General features: G+C 30.1%; 4 protein-coding genes and 1 non-coding gene across 11 annotated transcripts in view; 2 read left to right on the top strand and 3 right to left on the bottom strand.

The window, feature by feature from the left end:
* LOC145934320 (tubulin-folding cofactor B-like) overlaps positions 1 to 659 on the top strand; it is a 1061-nt gene extending 402 nt beyond the window's left edge. Inside the window, exon 3 of the mRNA XM_083034684.1 lies at positions 558 to 659. Coding sequence (XP_082890810.1) covers positions 558 to 659 — 102 coding nt within the window. The remainder of the gene's footprint in view (positions 1 to 557) is intronic.
* Positions 440 to 1600, top strand: LOC145933565 (uncharacterized). The gene is made up of 2 exons (XM_083033380.1): positions 440 to 866; positions 979 to 1600. The coding sequence occupies exons 1-2, from the start codon at positions 864 to 866 to the stop codon at positions 1456 to 1458; spliced, it is 483 nt and encodes a 160-aa protein (XP_082889506.1). The 5' UTR covers positions 440 to 863; the 3' UTR covers positions 1459 to 1600.
* Positions 1601 to 1969: 369 nt separating this feature from the next.
* LOC145933566 (uncharacterized protein C14orf119) lies at positions 1970 to 13986 on the bottom strand. Of its 7 annotated transcripts, none has more exons than XM_083033387.1 (5): positions 13683 to 13986; positions 3664 to 3855; positions 3207 to 3366; positions 2955 to 3053; positions 1970 to 2798 (listed from the first exon to the last, which is right to left on the bottom strand). In XM_083033387.1, exon 5 carries the CDS (start codon positions 2789 to 2791, stop codon positions 2450 to 2452), a length of 342 nt encoding a protein of 113 aa, XP_082889513.1. In that variant the 5' UTR covers positions 2792 to 2798; positions 2955 to 3053; positions 3207 to 3366; positions 3664 to 3855; positions 13683 to 13986; the 3' UTR covers positions 1970 to 2449. The 7 variants fall into 7 exon arrangements, with proteins under 7 accessions (XP_082889513.1, XP_082889510.1, XP_082889511.1 ...); XM_083033384.1 differs by lacking the exon at positions 13683 to 13986 and adding an exon at positions 3494 to 3577 and having other exon boundaries at positions 3664 to 3720; XM_083033382.1 differs by lacking the exons at positions 1970 to 2798; positions 13683 to 13986 and adding exons at positions 3490 to 3577; positions 3969 to 3996 and having other exon boundaries at positions 2950 to 3053.
* On the bottom strand, positions 10634 to 10753 carry LOC145934618 (5S ribosomal RNA). Its single transcript, XR_014425080.1, has one exon. It is a non-coding gene; the product is annotated as a 5S ribosomal RNA (ribosomal RNA).
* A 2159-nt stretch (positions 13987 to 16145) lies between the features above and the next one.
* LOC145933291 (uncharacterized) lies at positions 16146 to 18811 on the bottom strand. The gene is made up of 4 exons (XM_083032867.1): positions 18671 to 18811; positions 17729 to 17850; positions 16887 to 17577; positions 16146 to 16556 (listed from the first exon to the last, which is right to left on the bottom strand). The coding sequence occupies exons 2-4, from the start codon at positions 17782 to 17784 to the stop codon at positions 16200 to 16202; spliced, it is 1104 nt and encodes a 367-aa protein (XP_082888993.1). The 5' UTR covers positions 17785 to 17850; positions 18671 to 18811; the 3' UTR covers positions 16146 to 16199.
* Between the last annotated feature and the right edge of the window lie 4436 nt (positions 18812 to 23247).

Below are 23247 nucleotides of genomic sequence, written 5' to 3'. Positions count from 1 at the left end.
AAGCAGTGGTATCAACGCAGAGTACTAATGTATAAATCTTCATCTTCCAATTCACAATAATTGTAGATTGAAAGACATCGTCTTCATGTATTCCTGTTTTATTAATATTTCGAAATTAGAGAACTGATTACGTTCAGATAACATTCTGCATACGATTTTCCAATATAAATAAAAAAAAAAAAAAAAATATGATTGTTCACAATTGCCACTTATTCATTAAAAAAACATTTGTTGTAAAACGCGACTTTTCTGTAGAGAAATTGCATTTTTACTTTTTCCCGGTGTTTGGACAATTTTAAGCTTCATTTTCGAGTTCAGCCGTTCCAAAAACATAAAGATATACCGATTTCATACATTTCCCTTACAGGCAAATTTTGGCCCTTTTTCAGCATTGTTCTTTATATTGTGATTAAAATTATAATTTTCAATATGTTTAATCTCGAGATTAACAAAAAGATTTGAAAATATAGTAATATACATATCGGTATTGTATCTAAAATTATAATAATTTTCAATAAGTCAATTTCCTATTTTTGTGCTGTCATTTTTATGTTCAGTATCTCGACAGAATTACAAAGGGGGCGCAACAAAAATTGATATTAAAAAAGGGGGCATACATAAAAGAAGAATTGAGAAACACTAACTTAGAGAATGCTTGAAACAATGTGTTAACAAATTATTTTTTATTTACATAGTCTCCATTGTTTCTTTTATACCTCGATTGCGTTTGGCAATCGTGTCAACAATATCCAACGGAATTTGAATTTACGGAAACATATTTGACCACATTATGGGATGCAGCGCATATTTCCATTTTCGACACCTTTATCTTCAACTGTGAAAGAGATCGGGCAGTGGCAGCTATGGTATATAAATTTATTATTTATTTATTTAGATCCTTGAGATTATTTACTGCCAAAAATGTTCTAGTAGACTTATCATAGATAGCTAAATATTATATAGGCCTAAATTTTTCAGGATCCTAATACGCCTCTTGTACTTCGTAGCGTTTGGGATTGGCGGGAGCAATTTAACGATCAGGATATATTGTTATTTTACAATCCTTTATTTATTTCTCATAGTAGTATGAAGAAGATGGAGAATGCAGTTATAAAACCGTTATACGCTATTTCTAGTTTAGAACTTTGGGCGCAATGCTACTTTCGTTGGATACCAACACTAGAGATTCGTAACGGTGGGCAAAGGCATACTGAACTTTATATTAGATTACTGCAAAATAATATAAATCAACTTGAAATAAATGTAAATGATAATCGCGGCTTAACCGTAGATAAGATCGTAGATAATATCTATTCCCTTCATACGAATATCGATAGCTTTTATCCCTTCAGTAATAAAAGATCGAGAAATACTATTAGCGCACCGATTATGAATAATTCAATCTATTTAACAGAGAGCTTATTAGATGCACAATCATTAATAACTACAACCGACTGATATGGACTGCTATTTGCAATGATTCAGAATGTACCTGATTACATTCCCTTTCCTTTTAATTGTGGATAATGCAAAGCAATTTTTCAAATCATTTCTCCTTAGTGTAATAAAAACGAAAACAAAATAAATGTTATTTTGAAGATTATCAGTGTCTTTATTGATCTTTTTTAAAAAGTTGTTGGAACATTCATAAACAAATAGAAGGGCGATGTTCTAATTACATTATAAACACTTAAATTAGAAGTTTTTTTAAAACATTTATAAATTTGTCATAAAATAGAAATCTTATATATTAGAAAGCTCGGAAACTCGTCGAAGATAGAGGAATGTATACAATAAAGAATATATTTTTGACTCTAATAAAAAGAAAAATCGATAAATAAATAGGAAAAACGGTTATTAGTGCTGTTAAAAGTGTGCAGAAATATTTATTTAATAATTGCACAAAGCAAATTTTTGATATATAATCGTTCTTCCTACTTACTTTTAAAAGAAAGTAAAATTTTGCAAATGTACACAGTTATCTAAATTATTTTTTTTAATTCAATATATTAGTTGTAATACAAATTCATAATTTTTAATATTAAATTTTAAAAATATTTTACATCCAAGATTTATTTTACTTTAGAAGTGACATAAATCAAATTTCAACATAATTCATAAGAATTCAGTTAAGCTGATAGGGCTTAATATCAGAATTTTATTTATGTCACTAATGCATATATAAAGTATACAATTAAGTTGTATTAATATTTCTGTGTATTACATATACATCCACATGATAAAATGATGTAAAACATATTCTTCTTTAAAAAAATAAATATATAATAACGATAATATGGTTTAAGTTTAAATCTTCCTTGGTTAATAACAAACTCATATTCAAAAGATGATATCAAACTATGCTGTAGTTAAAAAGAAATGAGTTCCACAAATTTTTATAAAAAAAAAATGTGTAAATGAAATTTAAATTATAAAAGATAGTGCTTAATTATTGTTTATCTTCCATCAGCGCTGATAATCTTTCTTCATATTTTTCAGCAAACTTACTATCTATATTCTTAATAGCTGCCGACAAGGAATCCTTCTCATTCTGCGACCAATTGCTGCTCCACTCTTTAAAGAGCTTGACACGACATTGGAATAAGCTCGGGGGTCTATCAGATCCTTCGCAATCCAATTTCTCCATTCCAGCAACCAGTCCATTTACAAGGCCTGGTGGGCCACAGTTTTCCAGTAATATACTCAGGAAATCATTCCGCTGCATTTCAGACCATTCTTGAAACCATTCTATCATGTAACGTAGTTGAGCTTCATTTGACATGGTAGACATGTTTTTGCTTAAAAAAAAAAACAAAAACAAAATCAACTACTAATTTCAACAAGGACAAAATATATAGATTTTATATTTATTATATATATATTTTTTATAAAAAAATTAGATTTATAAAAAAATAAATATATAAAAAATAAAAAAATATATTTTTTTACCGTACATTTAACGTTAAACGCGATTGTCAGTTGTTGATCTTCCATTTACATCACAGCGATCTTCGTAATTAAACAAAAAACGTGCGAAAAGAAGCAGCGTATTTCTGCAAAAAAAAAATAAAAAAATTTTAATAAAAAATGTTGCCAAGTTAAGAGTACTTTCATTTGATGTACAGATGCAACGGAAGTCACAAAGAAACAAATAGCTCGTCCAGACATAAAATAGACATAAAATATGCGAAAAATGGCAAATTTACCAAATTGTACTTCAGAGGCCTGGGCAAAATTGTGTACACTTTCCGTTTGGTTCTTAACAATTATCGTTTTGTCGCGCTAAGGAGCGCGTTATCGGGTTTTTAAACTCTATTTGTTGTGTGAACACTTGGCAATTCCCCGATAAAAATCTAGCTCTGCGCTCTGAAATGAAACAAGTGTAGAAATAGGGATACCAGGATAGTGGCACGTCGTTGTACACACAACATTGAGAAAAATTAATATTTATTAACACAGAATATACAGAGAAATCATTAAATGCCCAACTTGCATTTTTTGGGATTAACCTCTTCCTCTGTCTCCGCGTCGGAATCCGAGCATGCGATATCCGAGATAATTGATTGATCGGTCGTTTCTAAACGCAAATCGAGCGAATTACGAGATGTAAAGAAAAAGAAAAAAAAGATTAATTAGACATCTTTGACGTTTATATCGAATTACTTTGTTCTCCGCTAATCGCGTCTCGCTGTTGTATCAATGTGGTTAAGAAAACATTGACTTTTGATTGTACGTCTCGCAGATCTTGCAGCAACGTTCTCAGATCATTCTTGTCGGATTGGATAGGCTCGTGTTCATAGACGCATACTTCCTCATTGTATATCTTTACCCTTACACCAGTAACGTTCATCGTTTCTAAAAAAAAAAAAAAAAAAAAAATTGAATTTTGTGCACAGACATCTATATATAAACTAGACTGCTAACTCCCTCAATTTCGCTTATGTAAAATGACCGCAGAAAGTATATACCAAAATCGTTCATTCTGCGCAGATATCGTTCTTTCTGCGCATGTACATATAGGCCGGTATTCATAGGCCGGTATTTATAGTCCGTTCTTATTTCAAGACCGTCTTAAGTAATGTCTTAAGATGCAAATACGGCTCTCTGGCCGGTATTCATAGGCCGGTATTCATAGTCCGTTCTTATTTCAAGACCGTCTTAAGTAATGTCTTAAGATGCAAATACGGCTCTAAGATGAATACCGGCCATAGTCGGTTCTTATATTTAAGACTATCTTAAGTACAATCTTAAGATGTGATTAACCAATCACAGAGCCGTATTTGCATCTTAAGACATTACTTAAGACGGTCTTGAAATGAGAACGGACTATGAATACCGGCATGTGATTGGTTAATCACATCTTAAGATTGTACTTAAGACATTCTTAAATATAAGAACCGACTATGAATACCGGCCTATGAATACCGGCCATAGGCCGGTATTCATAGTCCGTTCTTATTTCAAGACCGTCTTAAGGGTCGGCAGGCGACCCAGGCAAACTCCGAATTGATGTTGGAGACCTCGCGCGGTGACAACGCGAAACTCCGGTTTCAGTGTTACCAACGTTGAAAAACCAATTTCAGGTTCTATGTAGTGGTGTATATCCGTACACGTACACACTATTGCATTGCTCACGCGGACGCACGGTAGAGAGACAAGGATCGATAATCACGTTATCCTTGTTCCTCTACCGTGCTAATCACGTGACATGCTACACGCGAGATACGGCCTGAAAATGCTTTCTGGCCTTTCGTAGCAGAAGGCAGGAATGTAGCAAGGCTAATAAGCACCCACTTTTTGTAAATTTTATATATGCTTATGCACATATGTGCGTATATATAACAAATAGTATCAAAAATTTATATATATTTCTCCAAATTGTACAATGATAAATAATAATGATAAAATAATAATTCGCAGAGTGAACTAATATACAACATGTAAGACACGGGCGCTTATTAGACTTGGCAATTTATTGCTTTTTTACTTCTACTTTTTTATCGATATTTTATGTATCGTCAGCGCGATAGAGAGACAAGGAGAGAACGAGTATTTTAATTCTTGTCTAACATGTAGTGGCAATTGTAGATTTATAGGCTAACAAATATATATTACTTAATTACTTTTTGATTATATTGATGTTACTGTATAAGAATACTTGCTCCATATAAATCGTGATGTAAAGAACATACGAGTAACATATTATAAATAGCTCAATGCAAGGTGTTCGGTCTGTCACCCTGAAGACTCAAGTTCAAGTCTATCAATATGATTTTTTTTAATAATATATTAGAATATATAAAAATTATTTTAAAAAATATATTTTTAAAGGCGATTAACTTTAAGAATTTTTAAATATTGAAAAGATCAATTATTTTACAACTATCATATACATAAAAATCCAAAATAATTCCGTGAATAAATTAATGTATCCTGTAATAAATCAATAATTAATAAATATATATATATATATATATATATATATATATATATCAGGGACCCGGACCAAAACCGATAACCGTTTCATAACCGTTTTTTTAGTAGAACAGAAACCGTAAACCGTATTGAAATTCTGATAAATTTATAACACCGGAACCATAACCGGACCGTTAAATTATTTTCGGTTTACGGTTCTTTTCGGTATTTTTTTCTGTTTTTGCGCAAATGACGGAAGTGTCATGATAACTGTCTCCTCGAAGTGCAATATTATACAATTATAATTATAAGAGTATTTTTGTGTCGCCAGTGAAGAATAAAATTAAGCAATTATTGTAAACGACCCAACTGGCTTAATTGATCTTTCTTAATTCGATATCATATATAAATATACAGACTACGTTTCGACCTTTGGTTCAGGTCCTTATCAAGTCTAAAATTAAAGGATAATACTATATAGAAGGAATCATTTTATAAAAGCATAGCGCAAACCAAGTTGAAAACAACAATTATTATAAAGTAAATGATTAAAACATACCTTACTTAAATTTTTTTTCTTTTTTCAACATGTTACAATTCTCTCTGTACTAAACGTTTCGTATAGATGGTAAAAAACGAACTAAGTTAGACATCCTTTATTATTCTATCATAAATAGGGTTTAAATTCTCTGTGTCTTTATGTAGGTTAATCGTGTTGTTAAATTTTTTTATATAAAACATTTCAGCTATCTCTCTTTTCCTAGTATGTGTTTCACGATGTAAAATATTAAAGGTTGTCCATTTAAAGTCATGTAAATATTCATTTCTATGTTTGCTTATAACGCTTTGGTTACATCATTAACAACTTACAATTAGTCGATCACGCTATTTTATTATCTGATGAACATTTCCATAATAAGAACTTACATATTGTTAAGGGAATCTTGTCTAATAATTGCTAAAGCAAACATAGAAATGAATATTTACATGACTTTAAATGGACAACCTTTAATATTTTACATCGTGAAACACATACTAGGAAATGAGAGATAGCTGAAATGTTTTATATAAAAAAATTTAACAACATGATTAACCTACATAAAGACAGAGAATTTAAACCCTATTTATGATAGAATAATAAAGGAAGTCTAACTTAGTTCGTTTTTTACCATCTATACGAAACGTTTAATACAGATGAGAGAATTGTAACATGTTGAAAAAAGAAAAAAATTTTAAGTAAGGTATGTTTTAATCATTTACTTTATAATAATTGTTGTTTTCAACTTGGTTTGCGCTATGCTTTTATAAAATGATTCCTTCTATATAGTATTATCCTTTAATTTTAGACTTGATAAGGACCTGAACCAAAGGTCGAAACGTAGTCTGTATATTTATATATGATATCGAATTAAGAAAGATCAATTAAGCCAGTTGGGTCGTTTACAATAATTGCTTAATTATAATTATTTTTTAAATGTTCTGAAACGTGTATGTATTATCGCAATAATGATAGCTGTGAAGATATTATATTTTCTGTTTTATATATATATATATATATATATATATATATATAAGTATATATATAAAGTATATATAAATTATATTACTTTAAAAAATTATTATTAATTTTTATGACATATGAAAATATATTTATATATGTATCTATATTATATATACCTATATCTAAATATATTTTTATGTATAATATGAAGTGTTGTTTATTTATGTCATAAAAATTAATAATAATTTTTTAAAGTAATATAATTTAGAAATTAATTTAATTAGAAAAACAAAAAGTAAAAATTTTTAAAAACCGGAACCGTAACCGAAAAAATCATAATTTAAACGATTTCTGTTTTTTTATTTATCAAAAAACCGAAACTGGAACCGGAACAGTTATTCAATATTTTATTAAACCGTTACCGAAACCGAACCCTAATTTTGTTTCGGTCCGGATCCCTGATATATATATATATATATATATATATATATATATATATATATATTGATTACTGATTTAGAGAGAGATTTATTACTGGATTAATTTATTTACCGAATTTTTTGCATTTATATATACAATGTGTTTGTAGTTGTAAAATTATTGAAATATTTTCAATATTTAAAAATTCTTAAGTATCGCCTTTAAAAATATATATTTTTAATAATTTCTATATATTCCAATAATAATAAATATAAAAAAATATATATATATATACCGATAGACTTGAACTCAAAATTTTTCAGGGTGATAGACCGAACACCTTGCATTGAGCTATTTATATGTTATTCATAAGTTCTTTATATTATTCTTTATGCAGCTGATATTTTTATACAGTAACATCAATAAGATAACACATACTTGTCAATCACATATATATATATATATATATATATATATACATATATATATACATATATATATAAACTTATAAATATTTTAAATATTCTTTCTAAATTATACATATAATAATCCTTAAAAAATATATATTTTAATATTTAATAAATCATTGTTCTATAATTTGAGATACATAATATATGCGAGATACGGCATACAATAAGATACAATTATTGGAAGATATTGTTAGGAGCAAGATCTAAGATATCGTTATCCTCGTTTTACATATACAGAGAAACAAAGGTAATACGATAGCCGGTTCTTGTTGACATTATCTTTCAATAATCGCATCCGTGTGCTCAACATATTAGTATTTGTGCCTACATGGACGCTACTACATACGCGATGCAAGAGAGACAAAGACAGAACGATTATCTCTCTCCTTGTCAAGCTGTCAGTATGTTACCACGAAAATTTCCCCAGTTCCTTAGATCTAGTGAGAATCGTATTGTCCAGATTTCTCATCAAATAAGTGACATAGCTTCGTGATTTTTTTTTTAATATATTCTTTATATAATGAAGCAAGTCGGTAAAGAGCCGGATTTTGCATTTTCGCTCTTAAAAATTTATAATAAATTAAATACGGACTCGCAGCTAACCCAACCTTACCCGCTGCTAGCTGCGCATTTCCCCAAGTTTTATGTAAATTTTATTTTCATCTTTTTTTCAAAAAAATAGCTCTTTACCGACTTGCGGACAATCCTACTAATTAAGAATCTCCTAAATTTAATGAGATTCATTCCGTATTTTGGCTAAAATATGGAATAAACGAATCCGTAGTTCCCGGCCGGCCGCTGGAGGTCTCCACCATGTCGCCTGCCGACCCTTAAGTAATGTCTTAAGATGCAAATACGGCTCTGTGATTGGTTAATCACATCTTAAGATTGTACTTAAGACAGTCTTAAATATAAGAACCGACTATGAATACCGGCCATAGAGTGAGAAAGAGAAAGAAAATAGAGTGAGAAAGAAGAGTGTTAAAACAACTATCTCACTCTGTCGTATTCTGCCAATTTCCGGCTTCACTCGCTGCTACAGTAAAAGTATAGGAATGCTTCGTCTACATATATATATGTCATTGCTTTTCCACAATTCCACAATAGGTTGCAAATGCCCTCGTTACCAGTTGACAATTGCGGATTGACCAATCAGAGCAAAGCTACTTGTCAGCTAATTGGTCAATCCGCAATTGTCAACTGACAACGAGGGCATTTGCAACCTATTGTGGAATGACCCTTAAGCCGGGTCTACATTGGTCGTAGAATCGTACATTGTAAGAAAATTAACCAGCCACAGTTGATTATTTTTGAAATAATCGACTGCGGTTGGTCAATTTTTTTACGATCTACGATTCTACGACCAATGTAGACCCGGCTTTAGGGCCATTACATACTTGACGCGATGAGCGATGAGCGATATCCAATAAGAGCTCTATTTTTCGTCACAATGTGATGAAAATAAATATTAAATAATTATTATTATATTATATACCGGGTGTTCAAAATAAAACGTTACAAATTTTTATCTCCAAAAATATTGTTTCTAGAAAAAAATATTTCAAATAAAAGTTGCAGTATTTCAAGGGGGAAATAAGTTAATGTTATAGAAATGTTTGTAGGAGATGGTTTTCAAGGTCATTTTAAAGTCAACTTGATTTTTTGAAATGGAATTACACCAAAATATTTTATGTAAATAGATTCCTTGTAACATTCTGCATAAAAAATTATAAGGGTAAGATAGTCAAAAATCGAATGGTTCACGAGATATTTACATCTTAATCTGACATATTTTGATATAAAATACAAAATATCTCGTAAATTCCCAAGTAGCAAAGTGACGTCAGAAGACGACATTATGACGTCTATTTTTAGTCATTTTTGGTCCATGACGTCATAGTGACTAATAATGGACGTTTATAGGACGTTATTTTTTAGATCAACTAAAGACGTTATTTTGCTATATTCATTCTTAATTATTTTTCTGTAATTATAAATAAACTATATTAGTCTTAAACCTCTAAAAATATATTCCTAAATTTGCCCAAATGATTCTCAAATGATTACAATAAGAAAAAATAAGAAATAATAAAAAAAATTTGTCCAATTGATGTTTAATAATAAATAAATATACTATAAACTTGATTTTCAGATAAAATAATTATTTCCCAAACGCTAAGAACATTACAGACGTGTTTCCCAAATAATTTCACGTCAATTACAATAAAAAAAATATTTTTTAAATTTATGTCTGATAACTATATGCTCAATTTATTTTAATTAATTATAAATAAACTATTATTTTCTAAACTATGAGAATCTATTCCTAAATTTGCCCAAATAATTCCCAAGCGATTATGGTATAATAGAAAATAAGAAATCTCTAAGGGCCATTCCACAATAGGTTGCAAATGCTCTCGTTGCCAGTTGATAATTGCGGATTGACCAATCCGATTGATCAATCCGCAATTATCAACTGGCAACGAGAGCATTTGCAACCTATTGTGGAATGGCCCTAAGGGTGAAAACCCATGCAGCGGAATAGCAGAACGCGGAACCAGCGGATCGCCAATCACGGAATTATTCCCATAGAGCTCGACGAAGGGTTCTATCGGAATAACTCGGTGATTGGCGATCCGCTGGTTCCGCGTTCTGCTATTCCGCTGCATGGGTTTTCACCCTTAGTACTTTAATTGTGGAAAAGGATTTTTTAATCGGTATAATCAATAAAAAGATTAGTTGTCGAATCCAATTTCTCGTTTTATCGGTAAAATGATAAACGGCTTTAGGATCCCCTTAAGATTTTGAATTAGCAAAAAAAAGATGGTGCCAACAGTACATGGTGTTCCCAAGCGGTCACCCATCTAAGTACTGACCATGCCCAATGTTGCTTAACTTCAGTGATCGGACGAGAACTGGTGCGTTACAACGTGGTATGACCGTTGACGATGGTAATACCTTTAATTGATGAAAAAATAATAACTTGAAAATTTTAAGACGATTGTAAAAAAAAGTTTTTTTATCGTCATTATAATTTTCCTATATATTTGAAACAAAAAATATATATCATTATTGTTAAGGGGATGCTGACCCCGTCTTGTCTTACCAACAGAACGATATTTTTCTGCACCTTTTTTCTCTTTATTGGTTGAATAGAATAATAAATCTTTTTCCACGATTAAAGTACATATAGAAACAAAGTTTGAACCTCTCGATTTTATGTAAAAACCAAAAAAAATTTTTTTAGTTAAATCACTTTTTTTTATTTTTTACATAAATTTGAAAGGTTCCGACTTTGTTTCTATATGTACTTTAATCGTGGAATGCATTTATTATTCTATTCAACCAATAAAAAGAAAACGGTGCAGAAAAATATTGCTCTGTCGATAAGGGTCAGCATTCCCTTAAGTATATTAAATCATAAAAAACGAAATTCTTTTAATGAAAAAGATGTCATTGCGACTAAAGCCCCTCGCACAATGCCAGGCAACAGGCAGTAGAAACAGGAAATAAAAAATATCCACCAATAATGCGGGGTCTACAATAGAGTCGTAAAGTCGTAAATCGTAAGAAATTGACCAATCACAGTTGAATGTGAGGAGAATAATCGACTGTGATTGGTTAATTTCTTACGACTTATGATTTTACAACTCTATTGTCAGAGAGAAGCCTAAGAGAGGACATGCCGGCGATTTTCGTGGGACGCTTTAACTAGGCCGTACAGCAGTGCCGTACATCCACTTTTAGGAATTGGAACTACGTATCCACATCCACTTTTCGATACCATCGATTATTTGGTTCATGTCCGTGCTAAATACATCCACTTTCATTACGAGAAGTAAAATCTAAAATCATTTTTTACGCATGTGTGTTCACACATCTTATATCCATAAATTATAGATAAGAAATACATTTCGCGTATATAAATAAATTAAAAAAAAAAATATTGTATATATATATTTTATATGCGATATTTTACATTTTAACATATACATATATACACTACGTACGCGCACGGATGAATATATATTATATATATGTGCGCATATATACAATTAAAATAGTAAAAGTAAAATTATATAATTATATAATTAAAATTAAAATTATATAAGTAAAATAGTAAAAGTAAAATTATATACATTTTATAATATATTTTAATGAATTTTTGCAATTAAAAGACATCAAACACGACTTAAATCGGATAATTTTTGATTATTCATATATATTTATTAATTAAAAATTATCCGATTCATGCGTCATCGTGTTTGATGTCGTTCTAATAACTGTAAAAATTTCATTAATCTATTATACATTTACTTTCAAAAAGGTAAAATAAAAAATAAAGGTTTAAGTCCTTATATATTTCATAAGACATTTAAATTCGTAATTATATATATATTTGTTATTATATATATGTATATAGATTAATTATATTAAAGCAGGTCTCCGGATGTCGAAGCATGAACGAGAACGAGGATCATGTCGTCAGTTTCGCAGTCTTTTACGTGAGGCTTTCTTCATTTATAGTATTTCACGAATACATATGTATATGTATATGTCATCTTACTATAGAAAATAACATTTTTATAATTCGCATTTTGTCTGCTGAAAATAATTTTAATGAATTAAAGATTAAATCATCCGATTTATGTCGTGTTTGGTGTCATTTTAATCGCTAAAATTTCATTAATCCATTAAAATTATTTCCAAATCGATAAAATACAAATTAAAAGTTTTAATTTTTATGTATAAAATGTTTATATTCGCGTGAATTATCGTAGATAAGGAAAGTTTCCCGATGTCATCGAAGCGAGAGCGAGAACGAATAAAAAGCGAGCGAGATGACGTATCATCGAAAATTATTTTCAATTCGATATATTGCGAATTATCAAAATTTTATTTTCTATAGTAACATGACATATGATATATGAAAGATTAGATAAAGGAAACCTCGCGAGGAGACTTCGGAACTCTTTGATGATACGTCATCTCGCTCGCTCTTTATTCGTTCTCGCTCTCGCTTCGACGACATCGGGAACCTTTCCTTACTACGATAATTTTCGCGCGAATATAAACATTTTATACATAAAAATTAAAACTTTTAATTTGTATTTTATCGATTTGAAAATAATTTTAATGGATTAATGAAATTTCAGCGATTAAAATGACACCAAACACGACATAAATCGGATGATTTAATCTTTAATCCATTAAAATTATTTTCAGTAGACAAAATGCGAATTATAAAAAAGTTATTTTCTACAGTAAGATGACATATACATATACATATTTATTCGTGAAATACTATAATATAAATGAAGAAAGCCTCGTGTAAAAGACTGCGAAACTGACATGATCTCGTTTTGCTCTCTCATCGTTCTCGTCCTCTCGCTTCGACATCCGGAGTTAATCTATATATGTATATATATATATATATATATATATATATATATATATATATATATATATATAATTAAAGTATATGTTAAAATGTAAAATATCGCATATAAAATATATGTTAAAATAATGTAAAATATCGCATAAAAAATATATATCGGGAAATATATCAGGAAGATATCTGAATTATTACTCCTGTCACCCTCTCTGCCACAAGAGAGGCAAATTTGAGAGCACAATATTTGGCCTAATAGGCAGGGCTTTCTGGTTATCACACCCAAGATATCACCAAAAGAACCTCGAATTGGTCATTGGGGTGTTACGTGATAATGGGTATCCATTGCAACTGATTTTTGAAACATTTCACGAAAGGCTTAGGACTTTGTTTGCGAGAAATAAAAATAATAATTCAGGTGACGCTAACAGAACATCTGATACTAATTCGGCCCGCGTTGCATATTTTAATGTCCCATACATACCCAAATTTTCCAAGCGGTTTAGCCATGTGGTCCGTGATCTAGATGTAAAAATGTCCTACACAGGTTTGAATAAGTTACGCTCGTTTATCCGCGTACATAAAGACACACTGCAGAAAGACTGGCATAATAACGTTGTATACAAAATTTCATGTCAAAATTGTAATGCCTCTTATGTCGGTCAGACCAGCAGACAGTTGAGAACACGCATTAGGAAGCACAGAAATCACATAAAAAGAAACATCGCGCAAAAATCCGTGATCACGGACCACAGGCTGAATAACCACGAATTTGATTGGGATAACGTTGAGATCTTGGATGAGGAACCGTTTCTAAGAAAGAGACTTGTATCAGAGATGCTGTTTATCAGGCGCCAGATAAATGGCCTAAACCGACAAGAAGACACAGAATGTCTAAGTCAAGCATATATATCTGTTGTGACAAATATGCCACAAATTTCCTGAAAGACGGTCTTTGTTTAGTTGTTATCGAATTCCTTTATGGAGCCATAAATCAGTTGTAACATTAATTTCCATACATTGTATGTTTGAGAGAAGGAGATAGAGAAGGGGGGGAAGCGAGAGGAAAGGGGGGACAGGGATAGAGGGAGAGAGACGGAGGGGGGAGAGGGGGGGGGAGAGAGAGGGAGAGAGAGAGAGAGTGGAGAGGGAGAGGGATAGGGAGAGGAAGAGAGAGAGAGGGAGAGAAATAAATTCCACACATTGTGTTTGACATGGACTTCGATACAGGCTATGAGCCATTGTATGGCGCCTTATAAATAGCATCAAACCGAATATCTTCTTCACTCGTGCGTCGGACGCGTCCGCGTACGGTCGTGTGAACGTGCGATGGATGAGTATGTGAGTAACGCTGGGTCCACAATAGGTGATTTAAGCCCTAAGCCTTAAGAAATTGACCAATCACAGTCGAGTTTTCTCCTCATACTTGACTGCGATTGATCAATTTCTTAAGGCTTAGGGCTTAAATCACCTATTGTGGACCCAGTGTAAGAGTGAGCCCCCTGTCGGAAATTCCTCACTATACTCTTCATTAGAGTCCACTTTTGAGTACCTCATGACATATTATTTCACTTTGTCTATTTAGTGGGGTATCGATCGGGGGCCTCACGGCTTTTTGCGCTGCGTGCGTCAGTATGTAGATTCCACATTATAATTTATTGTATTAAATTTACTGAAGAAGGTCCAAAGAAAGGACCGAAACATTTAGATTTAATAAATTTGTTATTCCAAAAAGTTTGTTTTTAGTATTTGCGTACCTACACCCTACGCGTGGCTCTATATAGCCTCCTTCTGAATTTGTAATTTATCAATGCAGGGAGCCTACATTGTTGACTTATTAAAAATATATATATATATGTATTTTTTTAAATTTATTTATATACACGAAATGTATTTCTTATCTATAATTTATAGATATAAGATGTGTGGACACACATGCATAAAAAATGATTTTAGATTTTACTTCTCGAAATGAAAGTGGTATTTAACACGGACATGAACCAAATAATCGATGGTATCGAAAAGTGGATATGGATACGTAGTTCCAATTCCTAAAAGTGGATGCACGGCGCTGCTGTACGGCCTAATAAAAGCGTCCCACGAAAATCGCCGGCATGGCCTCTCTCAGACTTCTCTCTGCTCAAACTAACGAGCATCTTGTGATTGCAATGCCATTTATAGGTATCTACAGGTACTAATGCTGGGCCTCGGTTATCTCTATTCTTCATGATTTGCCCAAATGATTCTCAAATGATTACAATAAAGGCTGGATTATAGAGACCGTAAACTTTTTCCGTAGCCCGTAGCCGTAAATTTAAGGATTCAACCAATCACGTTGCTTGATTCGGCAACGTGATTGGTTGAATCCTTAAATTTAGGCCCTGCGCACAATAAAGAAATGTTAGGAATAAATATTAAATATTAGGAATAGGAGTTATTTCAAAATAATACAATTGAAAAGACTGATATACAAATATAAATTCGCGTATATAAAGAGCTCTTATTAGTTAACTAAGGCTAATGAGAGCCCTTTATATCCGAATTTGTATTTGTATATCAGTCTTTTCGATTTTATCACTTTAAAATAATTACTATTCCAGATATTTAATATTCATTCCTAACATTTTCTCTTTTGTGCGCAGGGCCTTATTCTTATAAAAATAAAATATTAAAAAATTATTTACAAACTTATTACAAATATTATCAAAAATATTATTAAATATTTTACTTTAATATTTAATATTTTATTTTGTGAGTTTACAAATACATTTCTTTTATTAATTTAAAACTTCTTAAAAGTCTTTGGTTAGATCATAATAAAAAATGTTATTACATAATATTATTACATAAAATTGTAATATCAGAAGTTTATTTCAGTTAGGAATAATACAAAAGAAAAAATAAAAAGATAGTTTGTAAAGAGTAAGTTAAAGAATAAAGAAAATTTGTTAAGATTAAAATTTCCTTTATTATAACCGAGGTAGAATTATGTATAATACTTTTATTCGAGATCTTCATCGATGAAGATATTGGTTTTATTCGGTGCCATCATTGATCGATAAATGCTATTTAAACGTACTATTAAAATGTCAGCAGCAGCTTCAGAAATGTAGTTTCTTTCCTTCAAATTGGAGACCAGATCCTTTAGCAAAGATATACGTTGCTTGCATCTATTGAATTTTTTCTGCAACGTTACAATTTTCTGTCGTTGTTGCGTAACGGTACGTAGCATTACATTGATAGCTCTTATAGCTTGTCTTGGTGTTGCCATATGAGATAACTGGATATCACCAACATAACGTGGATCTGGTATCATTGATGGAGCAGAATTACAAATGGTTGGCGTAAGGACAGAGACCTGGTAGATTATGCAAAACTTATATTAATATTCAATATTATATGATTACTAACAGGGGATTTATTATTTTTAGATGACATAAAATATAATTTCAAAATATAAAATAAATTAATGAATATTAGAAAGATTAAATATAATAAGATTTAATATAATTAATATTTTATATTTTTATTGAACAATGTAACTTTCTAACATTTATTGCAAAAAAAACATACTTTTCATTGTAAAGAAAGATACAAAAGGAAAAGAAAGATACACCTCAGAACTCTAATAGTTGTGAAAAAAATTATTTCATATAAGATAGAAATACTTCAACAAAGTAATACTCACTGGTAATTCTTTAATGGGGATTGTTGAATCAATACGATTATTAGAAATCAATTCTGTTGAATCGAAATCTAAATGTTTCTTCTTGCTGCTGCAATTAGCATCTTCTTTCCGTTTCAAGGGAGTTAGGCAATTATTCGGAGGAATGTCACAGTTGCCTATTCCAGTACCATCAGAAACCAATTCAGTTGAATTGAAATCTAAACGTTTCTTTTTGCTACTACAATTAGCATCTTCTTTCCGTTTCAAGGGAGTTAAACAATTATTCGGAGGAATGTCACAGTTGCCTATTCCAGTACCATCATTAGAAACCAATTCTGTTGAATCGAAATCTAAACGTTTCTTCTTGCTGCTGCAATTAGCATCTTCTTTCTGTTTCAAGGGAGTTAGGCAATTATTCGAAGGCAAATAATTCCCATTAATGTTGTCATTCTTGGGATCATTGCTCATGATTTCGACAGAACAGATATTGTCATCGTTAGTCTTACTGGCATTTTCAACAGTAAGAAATTGTGCTTTCACTGTATATATACAAGGAACAGCATTTTCCTGCACAACAACACATTTTAAACGCTTCCTAAAATCCTCGGGTTTAAAGTGATCTGTACATAATCTGTGCGAGGCATACAAATTTTTCTCGCTTTTCTTACAGAATTTCAACCACTGCTTCCTGATGTGTTTATTTGATGGAAATCTGTTGACAAATAAAATGCATTTAAGTAATTAAAATATAGAAAAAAATAGTTTCAATAGTAATTAGTTTAAATAGTTGAATAATTATATCCATTGCTGAGATTATTGACATCATGCAATCCTGACATTAAATGAAATATATTTTTACTCACCGTAAATAGGAAACCGATTTGTCCTTTTTACCACATAAAATACAATACAAGCCCATCTTGCTTGAATTTTGGCATTGTATGTATGTTCACGAATGAGCACGTTTTACAATAAATTGTAGAATCTAAGAAATGAATACATTTCAACATATGGTTAATATAACCTTATTTTTTAGTGAGCCAAACTGCTGTCTAAAAAGCCTACGGCACACAGTCACTATCGACAATTTTCAGTCTAGCAAAGAGCAAGATTGCCAGTACAGGCGCACGCAAGTAATCCAGCAAATAAAATAGCATCGTATTTGAGTATATGGCACCTTGATAATAAATTATCATTAAAAAATATATCCCTAAAAATCACTAAAATGTAATTATATCACTAGAAATGTATTTTTTGAATTTAAAATATACAATATATAATTTGGATTCGTAACATTTATTAATAAATTTTATTCTTTCAGTAAAAAAAGAAAATTAGATATATGATAATCTGAAGTATCATTATTTATTTAAAAACGTTAATTATATTTAATATTTTTTAATTGTAATACATATTTAACATAATATAGGTTATTTAAAATTTAATTGTGTGGCACAGTCAATATTAAAGTATCGAAAGAAAATATTAATTTTAACATAATAACAATTTATTTTACTATAATACTTATTTAACATATAATAATAGGTTACTTAAAATAAAAATTTAACATAATATAGGTTACTTAAAATAAAAATTTAATATAGGTTACTTAAAATAAAAATTTAATATAGGTTACTTAAAATAAAAATTTAACATAATATAGGTTACTTAAAATAAAAATTTAATTGTGTGACATAGTCAATATTAAAGTATCGAAACAAAATATAATTAAAATAATGGTAACTTACACAATATTTTTGCACCACTTGATTAAATATTTTAAACAAGTTACTCTGTTTTGTTACCTGTACACAAATCTCCAAATTTTTCCACTAAATTAGTTACGTCCTTTACATCTTCTTCCTTGTGTTTTATGGCGCCAGAGTGGACGTCCTTTACATTTATGAGATCTTTTATTTTTTGACTCATCTCTTGAGAATTTTTACTCTCGAGAAGAGGACAAAATTGATTGTTTAAAAAGAATAAAATATTTGAAGTCTCAAAATCAAGAAATTTATAATATATCTAAAAATAGAGTTCCAATCATTTCAAAAACATTTTATGATTTATTATTGTATAATCGAACTATTTCTATGAGTACGTTTACACGTCACCCTTAATCGAGTTTAATGACATCTTATTAAAATTGGCCAATCATAGCTATTCCTCTGAAAAATGGAACTGTGATTGGTCTTAGAACTACAGATGTTATTAAATCCGATTAAGGGTAATGTGTAAACGTACTCTATGTTATTATAACACTCCACAAAATAATTAAGAGATCAAAACAAATTGTCTAAAAAATAGGCAAATTTTAAATAGCTGTAACTTTGTTTCAAAAAATGAGAATTTAAATTCTAAAAAAGGGTTTCAAAGCTTGAAATCTCTACTTTCGAAAAGTCACAACTGTTTATCATTTTCTTAAATTCTGATATTTTTTATATACAGAAAACGACAAACTTAACGATATGGAAAATTTTCTTCTCACTTTGTAGACGTGTCGCATGCACAAAAAGATTTAAAAAAATTTTTTGACTTTCACATTAAAGCCTGAAGTTTTCCCTGCAAAATCGTTTTTTAAAAGTTAAATTTCGATTTTTCCTTCTCAAGTTATCGAGAATTGAAGAGAAAGTGGTCATTTTCACTTTGATCGTTCATAATTCCAAAATTATCGTACAGCAATTTTAATACTGGATTCTTAAAGCTGAATCTTTGCTCTACAGTATGATATAGTGGCCGAATTTATTTTTAACTCGTGAACTTTTTTACAAATAGGTGAAAATAACGAAAAAATTCGCGAGTTTCCTCTTTTTTGTTTAAATTTCGAAAAAAATTACGCAGTAACTAAAAAAAATTTTATTGACTGAAATTTTTGTGCCTCTTGGTACCCTAAACTTGACAAAAAATCACAAACTTGCTGTCATAATTTCTTCATAGTGATCCGTATGTTCAAAATGATTGATGTGTACAATGTTAAAAAAAACTTGATTTGCTTTAATAAAAAAATTTTTTAAAGTAAAATCTGTGGCAGAAAAATATTTTCTCCGCTTTCTAACATAATCTTTTAACTGCCTCAACATAAAAATTAGAAAATATAAAGTTACATATCATTTCCAAAATTACCACCGACATCAGCTTCATCCAAACCGCAAATCCAATCGTACAATCTTTACATGGTGAACTTTGGATGAAGCTGATGTCGGTGGTAATCTTGGAAATGATATGCAACTTTAAATTTTCTAATTTTTATGTTGAGGCAGTTAAAAGATTATGTTAGAAAGTGGAGAAAAGATTTTTCTGCTACACATTTTACTTTAAAAATTTTTTTTATCAAAGCAAATCAAGTTCTTTTAACATATTGTACACATCGGTCATTTTGAACATACGGATCACTATAAAGAAATTATCACTGCAAGTCTGTGATGTTTTGTCAAGTTTGGGGTACCAAGAGATACAAAAATTTCAGTCGATAAAGTTTTTTAGTCACTGCGTAATTTTTTTCTAAGTTTAAACAAAAAAGAGAAAACTCGCGAATTTTTTCGTTATTTTCATCTATTTGTAAAAAAGTTCACGAGTTAAAAAAAATTCGGCCACTATATCATACTATAGAGCAAAGATTCAGCTTTAAGAATTCAGTATTAAAATCGCTGTACGATGATTTTTAACGGAGTTATGAACGATCAAAGTGAAAATGACCACTTTCTCTTCAATTCTCGATAATTTGAGAAGGAAAAATCGAAATTTAAGTTTTAAAAAACGATTTTGCAGGGAATACTTCAGGCTTTAAGGCTCCTGGGTGCTCACCGCGGCCATATTGGATTGTGACGTCAGAGGCGAGAAAGCACACGCTGAAAATTCTTAGATGCCATTTTTTAATGAAAAGATATTTCGATTAAACAGCACTTCAAATGGCTTTAGCACACTCTTAAAAACCCCCGAAAACTATCCTTTTCCCTTTATAATCAATCAACATCTGTAAAATGATCGAGATGTCAAGACTTTGACATGCGGAATGACTGCGCATGTGCAAAGACCAGACGGACTGGGCTTCATAATATTACATTTGACAGTTGTTGATTGATTATAAAGGGGAAAGGATAGTTTTCGGGGTTTTTTAAGAGTGTGCTAAAGCCATCTGAAGTGGTTTCATCGAAATATTTTTTTATTTCGAAATAGCATCTAAGAAATTTTAGCGTGTGTTTTCTCGCCTCTGACGTCACGATTTCGACATGGTCGGAAAGGAGCCTGGAGCCTTAATGCAACAAAGTAAAAAAATTTTTTTCAAATTTTTTTGTGCATACATGTCTACAAAGTGAGAAGAAAATTTTCCATTTCGTTAAGTTCGTCGTTTTCTGTATATAAAAAATACCAGAATTTAAGAAAATGATAAACAGCTGTGACCTTTCGAAAGTAGAGATTTCAAGCTTTGAAACCCTTTTTTAGAACTTAAATTCTCATTTTTTGAAACAAAGTTACAGCTATTTAAAATTTGCCTATTTTTTAGATAATTTGTTTTGATCCCTTAATTATTTTGCGGAGTGTATATACTTGTTTGATATAAATTAATATATACATACATATATGCATGTGTATATTTAGAAATAAAAAAAGTTAAGAACTTATAAGATACATATATTAAATTAAATGAAAAATGCTTAGTGAAAAAATTAATTATGTCAAATTATTTTAACTAAAGCCAACATTTTTTTTAAATTTTGACAAACTTGATTTTTTGTTTATTTCGTGTCCACTAAATTTTTTATTCGACTTTATAAGATCGATTCTAAAAGTCCCAAACTTTTTTTAACATATACTACACACACATAAAAAACATATTTAAATATACAAACCTTAAATTTTTTATTCAATGGATCTATCATAAGAGCTTTTAAAAAATATTCTGCTGCATTTATTATGTCCTGGAGAGAATAATAACTAATTGCAATAGCTAAAAGCATAGCAATTTGTCGTTCTTTGATTAAATGTTGATATTTTTTCAACATTCTCAATAAATGCGGTAAAGGCTCTATTTCTCCCGTTTCCCAACCATATTGTATGTAAGACAGTTCTGCTACAAAGTTATTGCATTCTGCAGCCTTTTTAAAATACTTTATAGCTTCCTAAAAATACACATATATTAATTATATTATATTTATTAATTATATTATATACATTCATACATTTAATATTTATATATTAAATTTTTACAAGAAAAAAGAATTTTGTATTGGAAATTTGTAAACTGGAACATTAATGGATAAATAAGATATATGTTTATGCAAGATTGTATTTCTCTAGAGTACTAACATTTGATGAATTTTACATTACATTTGGTTCGATAAATATTGAAATAAAAATTCTTGTGTAATATATATCTATATTATATAGCTTGCATTTGTGTCCCATTCTTTTAGAACTTTTTAAATAGATTTTGGAAATTAATGTTATCTTTAATCAATTTTTTTTCAATAATATAATAAAATTAATATCATTATTATGACTTAGATTGATTTGTATATCATTTATTATACTGACCTTATAATCCCCACACTGCTTGTAAAACATTGCAGTGTAATGCAGATACGTAGAATTATTTGGCGCTATTTGCTCTATAGCATCTAAACATTTTTTCGCTGTTAGTCTTTCGTCGTACACGTTTACGCGCAGGAACATAAGAGTTAACTTTAACAGAACCTTAAGATTGGTAGGTTTTGTAGCAAGTATTTCTTTAGCTATTTTTAGTATTTGTTTTTCATTATTAGTTTTTCTTATTACATAGTCTCGTCCTCTTTTAAATTTATGAAAATTTTCCATACGCATTTGTAAATAATAAATTCCAAATACTTGATTCTTAGACATAGCATACGCTATTTCAAAATGTTCTTTCTCCACATCCGACACATCAGATGAAATATCTATCGAACGCCTTTGACGTCTGAGATTCTTTCCAAGAATAAAGTGCCATAGTGCGCAATCTTGATTCTTTTCCACCGCTTTCTTGGCAGTCTCGACCGCTTTGTCCATACCAAAATCATGTAAGCATGACCACACGATACTTTGACAACCATATAAAGTACCCAATTCTTCATTATTGAAATCGTCTGTATTAATAATATTTTCCAATATCTCTTCCAATTGATTAATTTCTTCTGCGTCGTACAAAAAGAAACATTTTGTAGCATAAAAAACATGTTCAATCGCTCTTATTGTTCGACCTGATTCTTGCCTATAATAATTCTTAAATGTAATAATAATGTAAAAAAATCACAAGTTTAAATTTAATATTATAAAAACAACTTTAAAAATATTAATAGAAATGAATATCATACTCTTGTTGAAGTTGCATCAAAATATCTTCAGCTTTTGCAATTATTTCTCTTCC

The sequence above is a fragment of the Prenolepis imparis genome, unplaced genomic scaffold (assembly GCF_030444845.1).
Source record: "Prenolepis imparis isolate NDT839.2.m4 unplaced genomic scaffold, iyPreImpa1.0 SCAF_3, whole genome shotgun sequence".
In the NCBI taxonomy this organism is placed as follows: domain Eukaryota; kingdom Metazoa; phylum Arthropoda; class Insecta; order Hymenoptera; family Formicidae; genus Prenolepis; species Prenolepis imparis.
Note: the sequence above shows the minus strand (reverse complement) of the source record. Positions and strands in the feature narration are given on the sequence as shown.

Bases quoted from the DNA above. Each gene is read 5' to 3' on its own strand.
- LOC145933566 (XM_083033387.1), bottom strand. From the start codon at position 2,791: ATGTCTACCATGTCAAATGAAGCTCAACTACGTTACATGATAGAATGG.
- LOC145933291 (XM_083032867.1), bottom strand. From the start codon at position 17,784: ATGGGCTTGTATTGTATTTTATGTGGTAAAAAGGACAAATCGGTTTCC. The intron at 17,578-17,728 runs GTGAGTAAAAAT...ATTTGTCAACAG, and splicing joins AAATCGGTTTCCTATTTACG to ATTTCCATCAAATAAACACA. The intron at 16,557-16,886 runs GTGAGTATTACT...ATAATCTACCAG, and splicing joins TCCCCATTAAAGAATTACCA to GTCTCTGTCCTTACGCCAAC.